Genomic DNA, 20,876 nt, shown 5'->3' with positions numbered 1-20,876 from the left:
GCAGCCACTCCTTGGCATTCATCTGCCCATAACCACGGCCTAGCTGGGTACATCAGCTAGACTCATAACGCAAGATTTATTGTTCTATTTTAGGTGCTTCGAGATGGGATGAATCATGCCTTGAAAGTGGCTGTTTCTCACTGCTGGCTTTGGAGAGAATCAGTGAGCAGGGTGAGATGTAGACAACCGTGGCGTGTATGCCTAGGGGTGTGTTACAGAGCTGAGGCTCAGCTCGGCTGCCCCCTGGGAGCTTGGGTGCTGCCTTCATGTAGGCAGCCAACTGTGTGTACCTCAACTGAGGCACGTTCATTTGGAAGATGAATCCCATCCATACAATTAAAAGTGGGATGAATCTCATTCTCTGTGATCATGTTTGCATAGCTACCCTCTGCGTGCTTGCCTTCCTTAGTCCTCTCCTGTCTTGCTTTAACCAGAAAAAGGTTGAGCCCAATGGTCTTGCTGGGAACAAGAGTAAAGTGACCTTCCACAAAAGTCTGGTTCTCTTCCCCCACTGCAGTGAACTCCAAGTCTCACAAAAGAGAAAGCTTGGGAGATTAATAAATCCTTCACCAACTCTGCTATCCCCATATTGCTGGACTGCTGTGTTAGAACTGAACAAGATTTGACTTTATACTACACAAGAGAAGGAGTTGCAAGAGCCATGAAGACCAAAAGAGCTGTCGACAAGACTCCTGTGAGACTGTGACACTGAAATATGGAAAAAAAGAGACACAGAGAGAAGCCGTGACTTCCCTGCCTGAACTCTTCTTAGTTTATTCTTCTAGTTAGAATACAGCCTGCGTAGAAAAGCCTGGGGCTTTACCTTTACATAATAACTTACATTATTTATTTATTTATTTTTAATTAACCAAGCTTCTTAACAGTTTCCTTGAACGTATTTATTTAAACAATACGTTTCATTAGGTCTTCACCTGGCACATACCTACCAGAGCTCACCAGCAGAAGAGCGGGTTGAATCCCCTTCCGAGAGCAGCAACAGCTCGCAGACATACCGCTGTCAGGAGGATGCTGATTTACATAGCGTGATCAGTAGATCTGCTCTGACAGATTACGTATTTTGTATCTTTATTAACTGTGCATCATTTTCACATTCTGTTCCAGTCAGCCTGTGACAGATAACTATTTTTTAAAATCAGATCTCAAGGAAAAGAGACGTCAATGTGGAGAAATAAATACATTACTCAAGCTTCTTGAAAGTATTCGAGCTAAACGATACATCAACTTAAATTGGTGAAATCATGGCGGGGAGCTTTAAATAGAAATGTTTTTGAAGTAGAAATATCACAAAGCATTAGACATTTTATAAATCTGAGTTAAATTAGTATTAGAAAAATTATTACTGTTATGTTTTCATTACATATGGAGCTGAATCTGTCTTCCTTTGAAGTCACCAGGAATATTAACATCAATTTAATTAACTTGAAGCAAGATTTAGCCCAGAAGGAGTTATTTTACCATGAATAAAGGAGAAAATGAAGTCTGAATCTCAGCTTTTCCAGCAAGGCACTCAACTCAGATCCACAGAGATACTGCGATACCTATCTCCCACTAGACAGGAAATAGGCAAGTAAATATATTTAAGAGCCTGGATCTCATTATCCCTGATTCATATTGAACACAAAAATATTCACCATTTCCCCAGACAGGTGAATAGTAGGTACAGCAATGGGAGAAAACAGCAATATAAAAAGAGTATTATAAAAAAGGGTAGCTCAACCTCTGCTGCTGTCAGGGCTGGATTTGGTTTTTCAAGGTTCATTGAGAATGATGGGAACTTACTGCCACTATTTAATAGTTATGTTCTATCAACATAACTACGTGTTAGCTATTAACATACCAGCAGAGGATGGTGTTCAGTTCTGGACTTCGTTTGGTGCTTCCAACAACCACCTCCTCTGAAGAGACACAGACTGGCTGGCTGGGATCACTCTGCAGGACAGGGCCAGCAAAGGTGCCACCAGCCGAAATATTTGATTTAAACCGTGGGTGACATTCTGATCTTAGTTATACCAGTGTTAATCGGAGGCACAGCGGTGGTAATAGGATCAGAATCTAGCTCAGTGTCCCTGTAAAGACTGTGGTCGCTCACTGGACTGTCTCAGATTACTAGCAGATTACTCCAGGTCTCAAAGAAAAACTATAGCATTGCCAGGACAGCTTTCAATTACCAGACTTTATTTTAGGCATTATATAGGTTTCTGCATGCCAAGGTGACACAGAAATATCACTGAAATGTTTTACCAGTTTCCAGAAAATTATACTAAGTGAGTGAAAAGAAACCCCCCGGCCCCAAATTGGATAATCTTTTTCAGAAATGAGATTGTGCCAAAAAAAAAGCCTCATTGTCTTTCATTTGCACTTTGTCTGTGCCTGGAACTTGATTTGATCCAGATATTATTTAAATTCTGTAATCACAACATAGCTCTAGTTTTTTTCATTTGTGTATTTCACAAGTCTTCCATTACTTGGAAAATTTTTTAAAGATAAACTGTGAACTGTGATCTTTCTCAATTTACTTTCCTCATGTATGGTGTTCAGGGAGGCGATTCTGTTCACACACAAGTTTCTGGCCCACTTTATTCCCTCCCACTCAAAAACCCGCTAAATGAACCATGGCAGGAGATTTTCCTTGAGATCCTAAAATGTTACCTCAATGGAGCCTGAGGTTCAAACTCAATTGCTACAGAATAAACCTTGCAGGGTGTCCAAGCTCTGCAGATTTCAAGGAACACAGACTCTTAGAGAATCAAGAAAAGGGCACAGCAAACTCTTCAGAGGTTCTCTGTCTCCTTGGTGGGCCTCACCTTGAATTCACCGAAGCTGTATTAAAAAGATTCTTTGTAGTCAGGGATCTCGGATTCTCCTTTGCTTTGAGCAAACACTGTAACTCCATAGCTACTAAGGCTTTTTACTGATTTGCTTCAAACTTTCTAGAACAATTATACCATAGGACATAGAGATGTTATGTGACAGGAAACAGGAGATGCATTATCTTGGTGAACTGAGGAGTGGGTCCAAAGCTGGACCCCCTCCTCCAGGTGTGGCCTCACCAGTGCTGGGTGGAGGGGAAGGATCACCTCCCACGACCTGCTGGCAATACTTTGCCTCATGCAGCCAAGAACTGCATTTGTGTTCTTTGCAGCAAGGGCACACTGCTGGATCACGTCCAGCTTGGTGTCTACCAGGACCCCCAGAAAAGAAAGAAAAAGAAAAAGAAAAAGAAAAAAAAGAAAAAGAAAAAGAAAAAGAAAAAGAAAAAGAAAAAGAAAAAGAAAAAGAAAAAGAAAAAGAAAAAGAAAAAGAAAAAGAAAAAGAAAAAGACAATCTTCCATGTGAGTAGTCCGTGATCTCAAGATGTCTGCTTAGCTGGCAAAACACACATCCTCCTTAGTGAAACATTTTCTGAGCATTTCAGTCATACTGAAGCAGAAGTGTCTGTATCAAATCCACATTCTAGGTTACTAGAATCCAGCTGCAACACAGTGTTGTTGTTGTGTTTTGTTGTTGCTGTTTGGTTTTTAATGATATTTTAAGCACCATTCGGAATGTAGATGAGGTGTCTGTCCTAAAAAAAAAAAAAAAAAAAGCTTTATCAGTAAAATACTTCCAGAAGACAGCAAAGCAGCTAAGTGGCCTTATTTTAAAGCAAAACAAAAATATCTTATACAGACTCTGCAATTTTGTGGAGCTGCTGGGATTGTTTTTTAACGTAATCTGTTTCTTATAACTACTATGGGTAAAAAAGCTACCACTATATATGAAAGAATAATCCTGCAGCCGCTTTAAGAAAGTGCCTGGTCAGAGTTCCTAGTGAGACTGGCAGTGTGGCTTCTTAGGGACTGTCTGGGCATTGGTGTCAGCAATCAGTAAGGTAAAAGCATTAAAAATATGTTCTCACTGCAAGCATAGACAGAGACCAATAATTTAGGAGACTTACATAAAAAAAAAAAAATGGATCTTCTAACCTCCATATTTAGCTTTTTTACCTATTTCTTTAATTTTGATTTTTACCTATCCAGTCACCACTGCTGGTTTGTCCTTGATGAGGATAAAATATTTCGATTCTGAATGCAGTCTTCATGAAATAAGCTACGAAAAGCAAGTAGCTGTGAATGAGACTACAGCGTGATTACTCTACATAAATTTGGGAGCTCTTTAGTGGTACTCACCATCCCCACTAAATACACCTGGGAAAAGGACATTAAGAAAATTCTTGCAGCGGTGATCCAAGAAGAGGTCACCTTTTGCCAGGTGGAATATAAAAATAGATAAATTATAAATCAGCCAAAGGTGCAGAATATTTACAGTTGTCTTAAACCTTTAACCGTAGCTATCACACCGATCACTTTACAACCTGCTTTGCCTAGGTGTAATTTATTCACATTATTTTGTCATGAAAATCACAAGAGACACAAGTTCCATCAAAGCAGGAAGGAGCTGGCAGCAAACCCAGAACCACATAAAGATGCTGAGGATGGGATCCAGTTGCCCGTAAGCCTCTAACACCATTTTTGATGGTCTCGGGGCTATTTAGGGATAGTCTGTGTGCTGCCTACTACCACTTGGGGTGGCACTAACCTTCTGCAAGCCCTGTGCCCTACCTGCCAGGCCCCCTTGGCTGTCCCTGGCATCCTAGGGCATTTCTAATAGCAATGGTCGCTTATCTCCGAGTATGGGATCTCACCCTGAACATTTATTTTCAGCAATACATTTTGGCTGCGTGTTGAGGGAAGAGTCCTCACATATGGGTGGCTGGGAAGACCAAGAAAGAAATCAATACATGGCTGCAGTTAGGAAATCCAACCCCGTAAAATGAACACTAGTCAGCTGTCCTTGCTTCTAGAATATATATATACATGTATATATATTTAATTTCACCTTCCTTCATCTTCCTGGAATTACTAACAAAACAGAACAGGATTTCTTTTTTCTCCTTTCCTTTCACAGCCACTTGGGGCCATGTATCCCTGAAAGGCGCTGTCCATCAGAGATTGCAGTCTGCCTTGTGCAGTTCTCGGATATATTTAAATCTTCCTTTACCCTTCAAAGGCTGGTTGAAAGAAGTGTTAGGTCATTATTTCAGGCTGTAGCTTAATACTTAGGTTTAACGGCATACGATCTCTCTCCAGCCTTCACCAAAGACCTTCATTCACTGAAGGTCAAGGTATTAAATGCTATTTTAAAACACACGCCCAGCAGTGAAGAGTTAAAAATAGACTTCTACGAAAACGTCCAGTAATTGGTTAAACCTTGTTAGCCATCACATGAAGATGATAACTCCTCCCAGGAAAAGACATAGCAAAAGCAGCTTTGACATGGGTTTATACTTAGAAGAGCAGCTGCAGGCTTACTGGGAAGGCGTTCACAATATAGGCTCGTGGACAATTAACAGAAAAAAAAAAAAAACAAAACACAGATTGATTCTGCAAAGGAAGGGAAGGAAATAAAAGATTTTTTTTTTTTTTTCCTTTCCTCATCATGGTCTGCAAATGAATTCCATGGATTTTCTACTTTGGAACAATCACCAGTAGGGAGAAAACCTCAAAGGATGGAGCTGGGAAAGGCAAAGCTGCTGCGAACTGGTCTCAATGCTTTATATCAAGCCATCCACCCCGTGCATGGAATCGCCTGGACGGATGGGAAGCAAGTGGTGCTGACTGCCTTGTACTACCAGAGCGGAGAGCTGAAGTTTGGAGACTCGAGCGTTGTCGGTCAGTTTGAACACGTGCATGGGCTTTACTGGGGCCCGTGTTGCTCTGCAGAGATGCCAGCTCTGCTCGCTGTTCAGCACAAAAAGCACGTCAGCGTTTGGCAGCTGGGCTGCAGCGCCGCCGAGAAGAACAAACCCTTGGTTTCTCAGACCTGTGAAATTGGGGAGCCATTTCCACTGCTTTCCCAGGGCTGCGTGTGGCACCCGAAACAGGAGGTCTTGGCTGTGCTTACGAAGAGAGACGCTTCAGTCTTGCACGCCGTTCGTACGGACAATAGTAGAGTTAAGGCAGACATCAAAAGCAGTGGGCTTATTCACTGCGCTTGCTGGACGAAGGATGGCAATCGTTTGGTAGTCGCTATAGGCAGTGCCCTGCATTCCTATATTTGGGATGATGCTCAGAAAACTCTAAACGTCTGCTCCTTTTGTCCAGTCTTCGATGTGGGAGGTTATATCTGCGCTATGGAAGCCACGCTGGATTTCCAAATTGCTGTAGCTACCGAGCTTCCTTTGGATAACATCTGCGGCTTGAACGCGGGCATTACGTTTGATATGCCATCTGCAACTGAAACTGGCTCTTTAGTCTCACAGTCTATGGTGTTTGGTGATGAGGAATACTCCATGGACCTGCGACGAAGGTCCACAGATTCAGACAGGTCAGGCACTGTCGATTCAATAGCTTCTTCTTCGTCGGGACCTATGGACTTAACCCACATCCTTGCAAACCACCGGCGGTCTGATCCCGGTCCTCTCATTACACTGAAACGCAAAGACTCTGCAACAATAAATGGTCAAGATTCTTCCTACCTGATCTTGGTGACTTTTGAGAGGAAGGTAACCACCACCAGAAAAGTCACCATCCCAGGTATTCTGGTTCCTGACATTATGGCTTTTGACCTTCGAGCTCAGATTGTGGCAGTAGCCTCTAACACTTCTAACATTGTTTTGGTGTATTCAGTGACCTCTTCCTGCATGCCCCATATTCAACAAATCCAGCTGGAAAAAAATGAAAGACCAAAGGGCCTGTGCTTTTTGACCGATAAGCTCCTGTTGATCCTCATCGGGAAGCAAAAGTTCCCTGAGCCTAACTTCATTCCCTCATCGAGTTCAGACAGGTACGTGATGCGCCTGATGGCCAAAGAACTGATGCTGGAAGAGGATTCTTCAGCTCTGCCAGACACTAAGCAGCACATGCTTTACAGCTTTGTATCCTCTGTGAACATACCTGGAAAAAGAAAGTTCTTTGAAAATCTTGCCACAGAAGACCAAGGTCCAAGCAGGGAGCTGTTGATACCGAGAAGCACAGTTATTCAGTCTCCTAGTGGCAGGAGAAGACTCCTTGAAGAAGTGAAGAGCCCCAGTTATGAGCAGAGCTCTTCCTCAAGCGTTAGCGACCTGGATGAGAAAAAGCTCCCAGGTGACGCCTCCATTGCCTTGGAAAATTTGGATGCTGAACCTACCAATCGCTCAATGGCTCTTCTTGGTTTTGGAACACCTGCCAGGCCTTCCAGTAGACCAGCTTCCCCTAAAGTGCAGTTCAGCGTGATCCAAGAAACATCGAGCTCTAAAAATAACAATTTGCCAAGTGAAAGAGGAATGAGTCACATATCCAGAAATTTAGAGAGACTTTGCGGCAGCTTTAACGAGTTACAACTGAGTCTTTCGGAAATAACAGACCTCGCTAAAAATGGGAGAAGGGTATCTTTAGCCTACCCGTGTTCACAGGAACCGCCAGTTGTTCGTATCACTTATCAGGTAATTTTTTCATCAATTTACAAATATTGTGATAAGCCACTGAACTTTAAAACAATATTTTATTTATATAGCTTTAGACCAAGAGGATGCAGTTTAATTCTTACCAACCCATGAGAAATGCAACCTGAGGTTGGCATCGAGCTTAATTTAAAATGGTATTTTGTCACTGAAACAATAACTAAGACTAACGTGGATTAGAGGATACATCATGCGGGAGATCTGTGTATTTTCTTTGCAAAACTTCTAAGCAAAACTGTCATGGATAGTAGCTGACTTTGTGTGCCTCTATCAAATAAGAGCACAAAGACACGTGGCTAGGTGTACAACAAGGTTTATGTGTTAGTTTAGTGTAGAGAGGAGCCTGTGAGTAGCCATCTGTAGGCATCCCCACCAGAAACCTATTAAATTCAAACCTGAGCTCAAATCCAAAGTTTGAAGGTAGCTAGACTCTCATGATGGCTGAAACAAAGTACTGAATATCAACTTGGAGAAAATTCAGGTGGGAATGATACAAAGCTGACTTATTTCTACTTCAATATCTCACTTTTAATCTTTACACAACTGGACACAATCAATTTGCAAAAAGTGTTATCACTACAAATTTTTCAGAAAAATTATCTGCCAGTATGCAATTATCATTTCATTAAATAAATAGATGAATATCAAATCCCCATGTTCCTATCCCACCCTTATTTTAACAAAATTCCTGCTGGCTTCAATAAGAATTTCAACTAAGGAACAAAGGCTGTGCAATTATTTCTTGTGTTTATTCTTAGTATCATTACCAGTAATACCGATATTATATTGATAATAGTTTGCTCATCCTGATTCTATTGGCATCGCTGCTAGAACCAGGGTTCCTTTCGGGATATTGATGCCAGTTGCAAATGCATTCTCTGTTGCAAGATAAGCAGAGTCAACTCAAGTGATACATTAATTTCATAACGCTGCTGCTGCAGTATGTATTTCTTAGACAAATTTGACTCACGGTTGTACAATAACAACCTCCTTTTATTTGATAGGGATCCGTATAGACGTCTAAGCACCCTTCCTTGAACACTCATTAAGGGAATCGTGACTGATTTAAACATATTCATTAATTGTTAGCAATTATTTACTTGGCATTTTAGCAGATGATGGTATGCTAAGTACATTGGATAAAAGCAAAGCTTTTGATCTGAATTAGTCAATAATTTAACTTGGATATATTATACAAATTCTGGTTAAAAAAAAAAAAGTCTATTTTAAATAATTTAGGATTTTATTTAGCAAGAATCAAGATCTTCTGTTCCCCGGCATGTTCGAATTAATTCTCATTTCTTAATATAAATCAACTTCTTTATTTAACAAGTAGCCCCTTTTTCTTGGATTTGATTGGATTAACCTTTCCAAAGAGAAGTTCTGATTGTGACACCTAACATTAATCTAAGATCTGAAGTCAACGTGCACGTGTTGGCTTACACAAGCAGTAAGAATTAATTTTCCTGATTTCCTATTTGGGAATAAATAAATAATAATAAGCAATAAAACTAGTGTGCCTAAATTATTGCCAAAGTAACTAGATTTAAAAAGGAAGTCTCTTATTTATCTAAACAGGTTAATTTCACATTGAGTCAGCAGAAAGCCCCTCTAGTACTACACTATAATGACTCAGAAAATGCCACTTGATGTCTTCCCAACACATAGATCTTCTGGGTAAGTCTCACATCTAATGCCCTGAGTAGTTCAGCCCCTCGTCTGAAATCCAGCAGCATCACATAATGATGCCAAAAAATAATGAAAAATAGACTGATGGCAAAAAGGCCTCCAGACAGACGGGGAAATATTTGCTTCATAGGCAGCTGATAATTTTCTCAGAAGATAAGTTCTTTTAATTAATTTGGATTCAGACATCTGAACCTTGCTCTTTCTGCAGGAGCTGAGGAGCACCCTGCGAGCTCAGGGACCAGCTGGGCTATGAGTTCCAGCCAGGCTCTGTGTTCACGGTGCAGAAAGTCAGGAAATAGCTTTATTGCCATATGAAATAAATATCAGCCTGTGGAAAAGACTCTAAATTTTAGGAGCTGCAGTCCGGTCAATAATATGGCCATTATCTGGAAACTTCTTGGGTCAGGTGTTTGTGCAACCCCCAGCACAGCAGAGGCTCAATCTTGATTGAGAAATTTTACCGTAAAGTAGAATGAGCAGTACTACACAGCCATATACATTAAAAACATAAAAGTTTAAAGCATAATAGATAAAAATATAGCAATGATTAACAGGCAATGACGAACACTGCTGTGCAGCAGCGTTACTGACGTACATAAAGATTCCAGATCTGCTTAGAAAACTGTAATATAAACCAGAATGCGTATTGCTTAATTATTCAGAATATCTTCTTACTGAATAGCCTTCAAAACCTTTATTCTGTTAGTGCTGGCCTGCCCACAACTTCTCTGAAGTCATGTCCATGCAGCACTACTGGAATTTATATTCTGCGTAGCCCACAGCCATAAAAGAAAAACACGATCACTCACACTTCGGAAATGTCACTGCACTATCACTTGTGTAATAGCAGCCAGCCACCAGAGGTGATTTGATCATTCAACCCTGAAAAGCAAATATTATTGCTCTTTCATCACACACAGACTTGTGATTCAGGCTAGTGTGGGAGGGCAGACAGACAGACACAATAAGGAGATATTATTTAACAAGGGGGGAAAAAAGAGAGAGATGAAGATCTGCCACAGATCTGTTTCTGTTTCATCTTGCAAAAAGATGCTTTTATCATCCATTTCCCCCAGAAAAGAAACAGCTGCAGAATATTTAAACTAGCCTCATTCAAAAGCTAATTAGAGTGGAAATAAAGGCAATCTGGATTTGGAAATAATGGCATTTAGGGGAACCTCTCCAGGAGGAATAAAATTCATCTTAATCTAAAGAGTATCTTAAAAACTCCTGCGTTTTGCTCACAAGCAGCATTATGTCAAAAACCTACATCACAGAAAGTATTGCCTGATTACACAGGAAATAAATATCTTTTCAGCAATTAGTCAACAGGATTTCCTTACTTCCTTTTGTTAGCATTCACCAACAATTAGATACAAGACAATTTGTACTTTTATACCTTCCTACAATTCACTATGGGAAACTTTATTGCCAAGGTCAGCTACAAAATCAACAATTTTTACACAGAGCTGGGAGATGAATTGAAGGGATCCAAACACGTGGCAATAAATTTGCTGATACAAATACATGCAGTAGAGATAAAGAAGGGGGGTGACAGTAAAATGAGCAAAGCGATAAGGAGAAAGCAGGCTGCAGCGATCAGCTATGATAAGACCACGAACCTTCTGGAAATCCAAAGGGTAATTTTGCCTCGAGTCGAGCAATAGAAAGAAAGTCATGAAAATGATGGAAGAGGAAGGCGTTATGACTGCTCCCTGGAGTAAGAAACTAGTCAGCCAGCCTGAAGTTTAGAAGGAAGAGATTTAGGATGACCATAAAAGACCTGCAGTAGTCAAGACCAGGGGTGATTAATGCAGGGATAACATTTTGAGCAAAGGGTGAGGAATCTGTTAAGAACAAATTCTGACGACAGTGTTGTGAAGGTGACCAGCAGCAGGCAAGAAGGGTTTGTAGTGGAGATGCAACACCTTTTGTTAGGCCAGATCATTTGGGTGTCAGATACATAGAGACAAATGTAAAGCCAAAAATGAAGCCAAGCTTTTGTACTGTGCAAAGTAAAGGTTTGAGTAAGCAAACCAACAAAAATCCCAAAGATCAAGGATGACAAAGGGCATGCCTTAGATGACCAGACACCTGCAACATTAGTTGCAGAGCTATTAAGAGGGAGCAAAGAGCAGAGAAATGCTAGCATCACATCACACATGTCCTTCTGCGTGCTATAAATGCAAACTGAGCTGGGATTTAAGCACCCCTGAGCACCTCAAATCTCTTCTAATTCAAACATTTTACAGGCTTACTCTTCTCTGACAGGTTACTTAGGGTTGCAGCTGGAATGTCCCACATAAGGCCATGTGAAGATGCTGAGCTGTTGAGAGCTCCACCAAAATAAAATCAGGATCCACCAGAAATCAAACCGGGATCCCAGCAGCAGAAATCAAGGGTGGAGAGGGAAGCAGCACAGGCTGCCAAAGCTCACTGGTGGTACCTGTGGTGATGATGCATGAGGCTGTGCCACAGAGCTCTCTGAGTGTTGGAAATCATAGTTCTCCTTCCTCTTCAGTGCTCCCCTGTAGCCACCGAGCTCTCTTTTCCTTGTCTTCTTGGTCAGATCCCCCACATCTATATTATTCACCAGTTTCTGGCATCCCACACGATGAATGTGGGGGCAAGGCAAAAGCGAGCTGACTAATAGGGACCGGGGTTTGGAACTGGAATTATCACAGCTCAAAGAGCTGAAATCAAGGGTTTAAGAAAAGAAAACACAGATCCAGGCAACTGCAGCCCTTATTCGTCTTGCAGTGCACAGATGTGGCTGACTAACCAGATACCTTTCCTTTATAAAGAAGAGATTATTAACACAAAGGATAGGAAGAGTATTTAAAACACTTGTAGTACAGTACAGCACTCGAAATCATGCCACGGGGGAAATTATTTGCTCAACAGCAAGATTAATATTGGGATTGGGATTAATAAAAGAAATATGAAGATGGTTAAAAAATGAGCTGGAAAGAGGACAGCAAAGAGTTCTAAATATATATTTAAAAAAAAAAATTGAAGAAATTTTCTAGTGGATTTCACATGATTGTCCTCAGGCCGATCTTAAAGTTTCATTAATAACCTGATGAGATATGCCAATAAAATCTGCTTATGGCATAAAGTCTGTAATATTTTCAGTTGGGGATCAGAATATGACACCTGTAATTTAATGACCTTCCCATCTTGAATAAGAAAAAATGGATTGAAATGAACTCATATGAAGTGCATAGTGGAAATTCCAGGATAAAAAGCAGGAATTTCTGCTATAAACTATATTCATTAGCTGGAAACAACAGAGGAAGACAAACACTTGCATGTGTTAAGTGACTGCAAGATGACAATGAATTAGGAATACGACACGTTTATGGAAAGACCAAGGCTATGGCTTGGTGAGGCATTGGTGAGGTGCATGCAGTAAGAAATGCAGGTGGGGGCAACACAGCTGTGGGGCCTCATCTGGGACAGTTTCCATTTCTAGACATCCACGTGCAGGAACAACACAAGCAAACTGCAATCAGTTACTAACCCAGGGGTAGTAAAAACGTTGTTGATTGGAGCACGTCCTGATTCACATCACTGTTTCATCAGTCGTCGAATTTAAGCTCACGAGGACGATCTCAGCATCCAGGTAGCTGTAGGCAGCGCATTTGGAAATAAAAGACAAGACGTGAAAAGGATCGGGAGGCAGAACTGGCTAGCTGCTCAGTGGGAATCCAAAAAGTTAGAAGAGACACGCTTGTTTATTGTCTGGTTTTATGGTGTATAGCACCTAATCCAGGAGCCTTTTTTGCCTCGGTCAATGATTTTCTTTGTGCTCCAAACCATGAGTTTTGAAAGACAAATTGGCAGCAGCACGACTGGCTGGCTGCAGCCCAGGAGATCCTTTGTAGGCTATAAAATGGTCAAGGGGCAGGCTGACACAGCTGAGGGAAAGCAATTCCTGAATCGATGGTTTGTTTCTGTTGGATTTGTGTTGAGGGAGGGCTGGACCTGACAGATTACAGGTGTTTGGCTGCAGAAGCTTTATCTGAAAATATCCCCTCAAGTATGTGAAAATACAGTTGTTTATTCTGTGATTAACGTGTTCTTAATCCACCAATAAACTTTGGTTTAAAATAAGACAACCAGCAGAAAGAGCTTTTAATATGAAAATTAATATGAAGTCTCTGGCTTCAGCAGGAGATAAACAGCGACACAACAAAACCAGAGGTACATATTTTAGTAAGTGGTGGATTAAATTAAAATTTGGCTAGAAAATGGTCTTTTATTCAACACATGAAAATGGCAAGTACTAAGGTGAGTGAATCTCTCAAGGTCGATCTCTGTGTAATGGTTTGATCTATAAAAAGGGAATAAAAAGAGTTACCTACCTCTCAAAAGAGCATTAAGTTAATTCAGTTAATATATGTGATGTGAGGGAACATATTCCTCAAAGAGGAACGTTATCGTTACTTAAACCCACCATTAAACGAAAAGAGGCTAAATATTTAGAAGATTGAAACTGAATGATCCTGGACCTGACCGAATTTTTCAGCAGAAAAAAAAATAAAATGTAAATGTGATCAAGTTTATCATTATAAACAGAAGTACAGAACAAAGAGAGAACAGCTAATATGAATGCTCAAAAGTGATGAAAGACAAACACCTCTGAAACTTAAGCTTTGAGGTCTGTACTTGAAAAACTGTAAAACCGTGGGTTTTACAAAAGAGATGCCATGTAGGTTTTTATGCACAAAAATGTTTTCAACTTATAATACCCATCAAAATTGTAACTTTAAAGGCTAAGTAGAAAGCACACTAGAACAAAGTCATCCTAAATATACATTTCCATGCAGTGGGTTTCAAGTCAACAGAGACATTGCTAGACCACTTTCTGATTATTCTTGGGTTGAAGGATATCTGCATGAAAAAAAGGAACTGCTTGGGTCAAGGCAATGAACCTGTCTCAACTGACAGTCATCTTTTTTAATAATCCATTAACTGAGTTACAGGTTTGAATAAACTCTGGTATTTCAGCCTGAGATCAGGGAAATGAAGTGGTTTTCAGATGTACTAATCCACAACACACAGCAGGCAAATAGCATCTTGGGAATGTAAATGCCAAGCTGACAGTTCAGCCCATTGAGTTTTAAGTCTGTTTAGGTTCAAAACAATGTGGTACTTTGTAATTTGAAGTGACCTAAAAATGACAGTTCTCTTATATAGCTATAGCTGTAATAAGAAGCTACTCTAGGTTTATGACTAAGAAAATGATATTTCTTTGACTAAGGATTCTTTTGGTATTTCCCCATTAATTGCACAACAACAAATTTCTGGCTGTTTTGAACAGGCAAAGAGATGAGGAAACCTTTGAAAGTTGGGTGAAGTTTTTAATGGAAAGATATTTTTACAGTTCTTACACCTTCTATCAGTCATAATATATAAATAAAAAACAAGCTGATAAAAATATAAAAACAACAACAACAAAAAAAAATACTTTATCTGCATGGCCAAATTAAGAGAGTTTGGTAGACACTCTGACTTACAGAGTTCAGTGTTGTTGCACGAGAGCATACATACCATGTACAGAACAACTGAAGTGATTGTTTGGTTTAGAAAAGTTGTTGCACAGCAAAAAAGCACGTGCTCACTGGGAGAGTCAAAAGACAGCACAATTAGAAATGAAAAGACAATCATTAAAAGAGATGTGTTTAGTCAAATGTCAGATTACGAAGTACAGAAATAGCAGATGCAGTTGGGAACTTATTCAAACATAATTTTGTATCAGAAAGGAAGATGCAAGGGTATAAAGTTAGATGCAGACAGGGTAGGACAAGAAAAGGAGTTAGCACAGACGACTTCTTTTCAAGATGTTCTAAAACATTAACTTGGATCCCTTCTAAATGTACAACACAGAACAGTTTTATGGTCACTGGGGGAGTTTTCATGTTACGATTGACTTTCAAAAGATATCAGATGGGAAATTGCAAATGCAAATCCATACTCACTCCATAACACATAGAATGAATTAACTCCACTGACAATATTAACAATATATTTTTGTGGTCCTTGCACTTTGTAGTAACCTGAATGGCAGAACACAAAGGTGCCAATTCTCAAGACCAGATAAACTTCTCGAGTGCCACCTGGAGTATGCCATGTTTATATTCAAACACATATTTTTTAGGGAATGTTAGAACTTCCAGAGCAGTAGATCCATATATTCTCTCTCTATCAATAGAAAAAACACCCTTACATGTATGATTCCCAAGCCACTTTGCTACAGCAGCTTTCAGGGAGACTGTCTCTATGCACAGCCTCTCTGCAATCCTCTGTGCCAGAAATGGCATTTTACTGGGGCGGAATAGCAGAACAATGAGTATCGAAACACCCACACGTACAGCCCAAACTGAGCAGAACCCAAAGCAGTTGCTTTGGTAGCACAAGACTTAAGCAACTTCCTTGTAGGCATGAAATATTCCCTTCCACTGAACTGACCCTTGAGCCAGAAAGACCCAATGGCCACAGGAACGTGGGGCCTGATGTATTTTATATGAAGGGGTGATGCAGTTTGTGCCACATAAGCACAAAAAGCAAAAGCCAAAGAGGCATGTGCCTCTTTCCGTGGGTCTCTCTGCCTCAAATTGTACTCCACAGTTGTGCCATCTCTAAACTGTAGCAATGACAGAGAAAGGAAATGCAAAATAATGAAAGAATTGAAAGGACTGAGAACAGGGGAATGGTTAAAAGGATTCAGGTAAAACAGCTAAGCCTTTAACAAGATCTTTTCTTTTACATATATGTGTTTGAAGAAATGTTTTTCAAATGGAGCAGTAACTGAAGAAACAAAAGATGTTCTCCTCTGTGATGGCAAGATCCATTTGAATTTAGTCCAGCAGCTGTTTGATCTGCCCATTATTGAAATGAAACATGGTATGTTCTTTTTATTTCTGGTATCTGGTTTCAACTGAGATTTTTAGTGTAAATGAGGCATTTGTGGTAATTACCCCATGCTGTAGCAAATGCAGATAGCTAAATTCACTTAAATGCTAAGTAATTGCAGAACTACCTATTACCAGAGTAGTATGTTGGATGCCGTTGCAGAGGAAGGTTGAGAAAATAATCAGTCCACTGGGTTATCTGGAAATAGAAATACTTCCTTCCAAGCCCTTTTGGCATTCTGCCTTGCCCATCGTCACAAGTGTGTCCCACACCTGACAGTGAAGAGGAGGTTGGAGGAAAAGTCATTCTCACAATGTGATAGATGTACCATGCAGCATTTGGGACTATTTTAATCTAAAATAAACAGCAGTGCTCGATGTTCTGATTTGTCAATCCCACATTTCTAACACCACTGCTTTGTAAAGACAGAAGTGGCCAGGGAAACCTAGGCCCCCACTTTCTCTTATCCATTTCTCTACAGTGCTTCTGATGGCTTTTCTCATCACAGCCTTATTATACAATGACCTTAAGGTACACGGTACTTGGCTGCAATTATGATCTCCTTGCTTTGTTTCTGCACTGAGGGATCCACAAATAACTTTGTCTTGGCCTTTGTCTTAGCCCCTGACAGGCTGAGACACGCTGGCTTCATCAGAAGACTTTGTTTTATGAGAAATTAATTCAACTTTTGGTGAGATCAAAATGAAAAGGACAGTAGTAATGTTAAAGTGTTCTAAATAATGAGAGTTACGTACCAGGCTGATATATACCAGGCTAACTGATGAAGCTAGAACTGATGGCTACATACGTGCCCCAGCCCAGGGAGGCTGCCTACCTCCCAGCCACATTGGGACATTTCGGTTTTTCCCTGGCCTACAGGAGTTGTTCCAGCAGCTAATATGGATATGCAGGATATGCAGATAACGAGTATATGCAGGTTTTGTACTTTTGTCAGCAATTTCTCTTGCCTGTGTAGTGCAGTGGAAGCAAACACAAAGCCCTCCACGTGCTGCAGAGGCCGGAGCTCTTTCCCAACAGGCTTCTGCGATAGCACACTGCAGCTTTGCAGGGTGAGGAGGACACATTTTTGGCTCGTACTTCCAGTTCTTGATTTTGGAAATGAATACCTACAATGAGCAAAGAGGTTTACAATTCAGTAGGAAAACAATAAATAATGGGCCAGAGAAAACGTATTTTCTGCTCTGTGGAATAGCTGAATATTCACTTTGCAGAACTCTGCTCTTCAATGTCATGCATTAGACCTGGGAGATATCCAAACAACATCTCAGAATCATGCTAACATGACCCCTGCATGCACAGTACACTGCTTCGTGTTGCAGAAATTGAGCCTGTTTGTTGGCTGCAAGAAGAAAGACTGAATGAAAAATCCTTCTGAAACTCACCAAAATCCTGCAAAAATTGTCAGGTTGCAGACAGAGGTAGTTATGCGGCTCTTTTTGCAGTCATGACCAGGTGAGGTTTATGTTCCTCAATCTTTCCTTTGCCACAGGACATGAATATTAAATTTGATGTTTAAAAATATCACTCCCATCCTTTAATGCTCTATAATTAAAGGGGACATAATGAAAAGTGTGCTTGTACTGTGGTGATAGCCCAGCATTTTTTAACTATGAACCTAAAACTGAATGCATTGAAAAAAAAAAAAGAAAAAAGAAAAAAAAAAAAAAAAAAGCTTATAACTGCAGACCACATTCATACCCACAGCAAGGCTATTAGGATCACAAGAGTTATACGAGCAATGAACTTGCCCTCATCATGTGTGCATTAAGCCCAGGACCGTAATACCATTACCTGGGCTAAATATAGCCTGCCACATAGCGCCGTGGTGTTAGCGCACACAAGGCTCTCTTTTCTGCAGGTCATCGTGCCAATAACTGTGCATAGCAGAAGGGAATTGCATTCAGCACAAGGCTTTTCTGCCTTCAGTGGATTTTGGGGTGAATGCTTCAAAGCAACGTTACCAACTGCACAGAGAATTTCAAATATTTCATTGGGTGGAAATAAAAAGCCTTAGGAGTATGACAAAAGAGTGTGCTTTATCAATTTGACCGATAATATCAACTGGGACAGCAGAGTTTCCACTTCTAGGCCCACCATTTACAGAATCTGAAGACTGTCCAGAATTAGAAAGACAGTATTAAGAGGAGAAGATTAAAGCTTCATGGTTTGGAATGACAAGCTCCTTATGATGTAACAGGTGACATGACAACTTGGAACAGCGTTGCAGCCCAGAGAGGTGCTCTGTTAATAGTATAAGGGAGATTTGCTTTGTCCAGTAACGTGGTTTGTTACAACTGACAGAAATTAAGCATGGCTTTCCGTTCCTTTTTTCCATCTTCTTTTTCCATCTGCCTTTTCAAAACTCAATCTTATCTCCCCAAATTAAAAATGTGAACAATAAAACATAACAAGGCTTTCTTTAGCTCAGATCCCAGCCAATGGCACTGCTCAGTAATGACAGGATCCTATGCTCTAAGAAAATGCGTGACACAGGGGCTCCCACAATGCTTACCAGCTGCTACAGTGTATTTTCTTTTATTTTTTTAATTTCCACAAAATGCCAAATCGAACAACAGACAAACAGAAAGTTCACTATTTTGTTTAACAGCTGTAAGATCCAGTCCAACAGGAAACAGATGATTCACTAGAAAAAAGAAAAAAGAAAAAAAAATTATATATAGCTTCATTTGCAAGCTGACTTTCAAAGGAAGGTAAAAAACAAAGTGTAGGAGGCTACATTTATTTTCTGCTTCTGTGTAATACAGAGAGTGATCCTGAATGATTTTAGTGTCTTTGTCATTTAATCTTGCCTCCTTTTTTTTTTTTCTTTCCTAAAAGGAAACAGATTTAAAATGTTATTCAGGTTCTGTTCATTCTCTTCTTATGTAAAGTTTTGATTAATAATTAAAGGACAATGAATTTTATTATATCAGCTTTTATAAATCAGCTTTTTAAAATCATGATATCTTCTGGAAACCATCTCCAAGGTGTAACTTGTTCCATTTGCGATATGAAATTGTAAACATACTGAACAATCTTGGTTTAGTGAAGGAGATGGAAATCCCAAATTCCCTTTAGAGCCAACACAGCACAAGCATTTTCTTTACCATTTTTTTTCCATTTTTATGATCTCTTCATCATTTGGGAAGAGCAGATGAGCAAAAGGGATAAGCAGAAGTAGATGTCACTGGAACAAAAGTTGGCACGGAAAGGCTGGCTGAGTTTTCAGAAAATGGAGATACTTCGGTTTATCAGAGCTAGCAAAGAGATGCTTGGCTTTTCAACATAACCTAAATAAGGGATAAAATGCCTCAAACTCTCAAGACCTTTTGTTTAGCTTCCCTTTGCATTTACACATAAGTGTGTTTGGCATGGACTGCCAGATCTTACTGTTGTTAACATGACAAGGTTTTGGTGTACAAAAGGGAAGCGTGCTCTGCTCACGTGCTGGATGGCTTCTTAAAATGTGTTTGTGCGCTTTTAACCAGAGCCATACGCTCATTGCCTTTTTTTGCTTCATTTTTGTAGGCTCCTCTTGGATTGTGCTCACTGCAGACAAGGACGGCTTCGTGCCATTAATATTCAAAGCAGCACAGGAGATAATCATAAGGGATGGAACTGACAGTTCGGAAGTCTGTGGAGGGCACTCCTACAAAAAGGGCAGCCTAATGCAGCCTCCCAGCAGAGTGACATAATTGCTCAACAAAACCCACTAACAATCCTTTTTTTTTTTTTTTTTTTTTTTGTCTGAAGCAATACAGAAATGTTCTGCAGTGTCGGAAACTGAACGACTAGGAAGCTGTCTTCACTACTTGCAATATATTTTAACTGTAAAATCTGTGATATGGTTACACACTAGCTAAGTCCTAGGGTTGGCTGGACCCTGATGGTTTCTTCGGAAGGATCAGACCTAGTCTGAAGTTTATCAGCACTGTTGTTGCATATCAGCACTGTTGTTTAGCATAATGTTAATAACGTTATGCTAAAAATCATGCAGTAAAAACAAGTCTGGCTAATCCAGGAGTACAGACTCCACAAAAGCAACCAAATGTTTTTTGTTGCAGGAGAAAATGCAATTAAAGAGCATTTATGTTGAGGAAAACTGGGGAGGGAAATGAGAAAGGAAAGCACTTTTAGGCTCTCTTTGCTGTTCCAGTGGGTCCCATGGAAACCTGCAATGTTTTCAAAAATGCATAATTCTAACACAAAAAACGTTCAACTACTAAAATGGCTGCATCGCTGTCTCACTTACACAGCATGTAGATTTATACACACATGTGGAAGAGAAAGAAAAAAGCCTTGCCAGGTAAATTAAGGATCAAAGGCACTGAATGTAAATTTCATTTGGCTACATGCAGATGTCTACACCAAACTTGCCACCTAGACTCCTGTAGGATCAGTCCTAAAGCCAAAAGCACTCCTACAGCAGATCACTTGTGTCCTACTGTAGATCTCTAAAAGTGATCGTGGTGAACCATCCCTATTCAGTCAGTCATTAAGTGCCTACTCCATGCCACTGCCTGCAAAGCGAGCTCGTGTGACTGGTCTGAATGCAGACATTTGCATGTAGTCAGAGGGATCCCACCCTCAGAGACAAGGGGTAACACCAACACATCTGAGGAGCAGACAGGCAGATTTGTGGAAATTCAGCCTTCGTGACTACGGTGTAACGGAGTCACAAAGGAGTAACGGAGGAGTAACGGAGGAACTGAGGGAACTCCTGAGGGAACTCCCAGTCTTCTCA

General features: G+C 40.3%; 1 protein-coding gene across 1 annotated transcript; it reads left to right on the top strand.

Annotated features, from left to right (window-relative positions):
• The first annotated feature begins 5,569 nt into the window (after window positions 1-5,569).
• On the top strand, window positions 5,570-19,847 carry LOC116488316 (WD repeat and coiled-coil-containing protein-like). Its single transcript, XM_032185812.1, has 3 exons — window positions 5,570-7,486; window positions 15,982-16,102; window positions 19,661-19,847. Exons 1-3 carry the CDS (start codon window positions 5,570-5,572, stop codon window positions 19,825-19,827), a joined length of 2,205 nt encoding a protein of 734 aa, XP_032041703.1. The 3' UTR covers window positions 19,828-19,847.
• Window positions 19,848-20,876: the final 1,029 nt, after the last annotated feature.

The sequence above is a fragment of the Aythya fuligula genome, chromosome 3 (assembly GCF_009819795.1).
Source record: "Aythya fuligula isolate bAytFul2 chromosome 3, bAytFul2.pri, whole genome shotgun sequence".
Lineage (NCBI taxonomy): Eukaryota > Metazoa > Chordata > Aves > Anseriformes > Anatidae > Aythya > Aythya fuligula.
The sequence above is the reverse complement of the archived record's forward strand: the minus strand, read 5'-3'. Positions and strand labels throughout refer to the sequence as shown.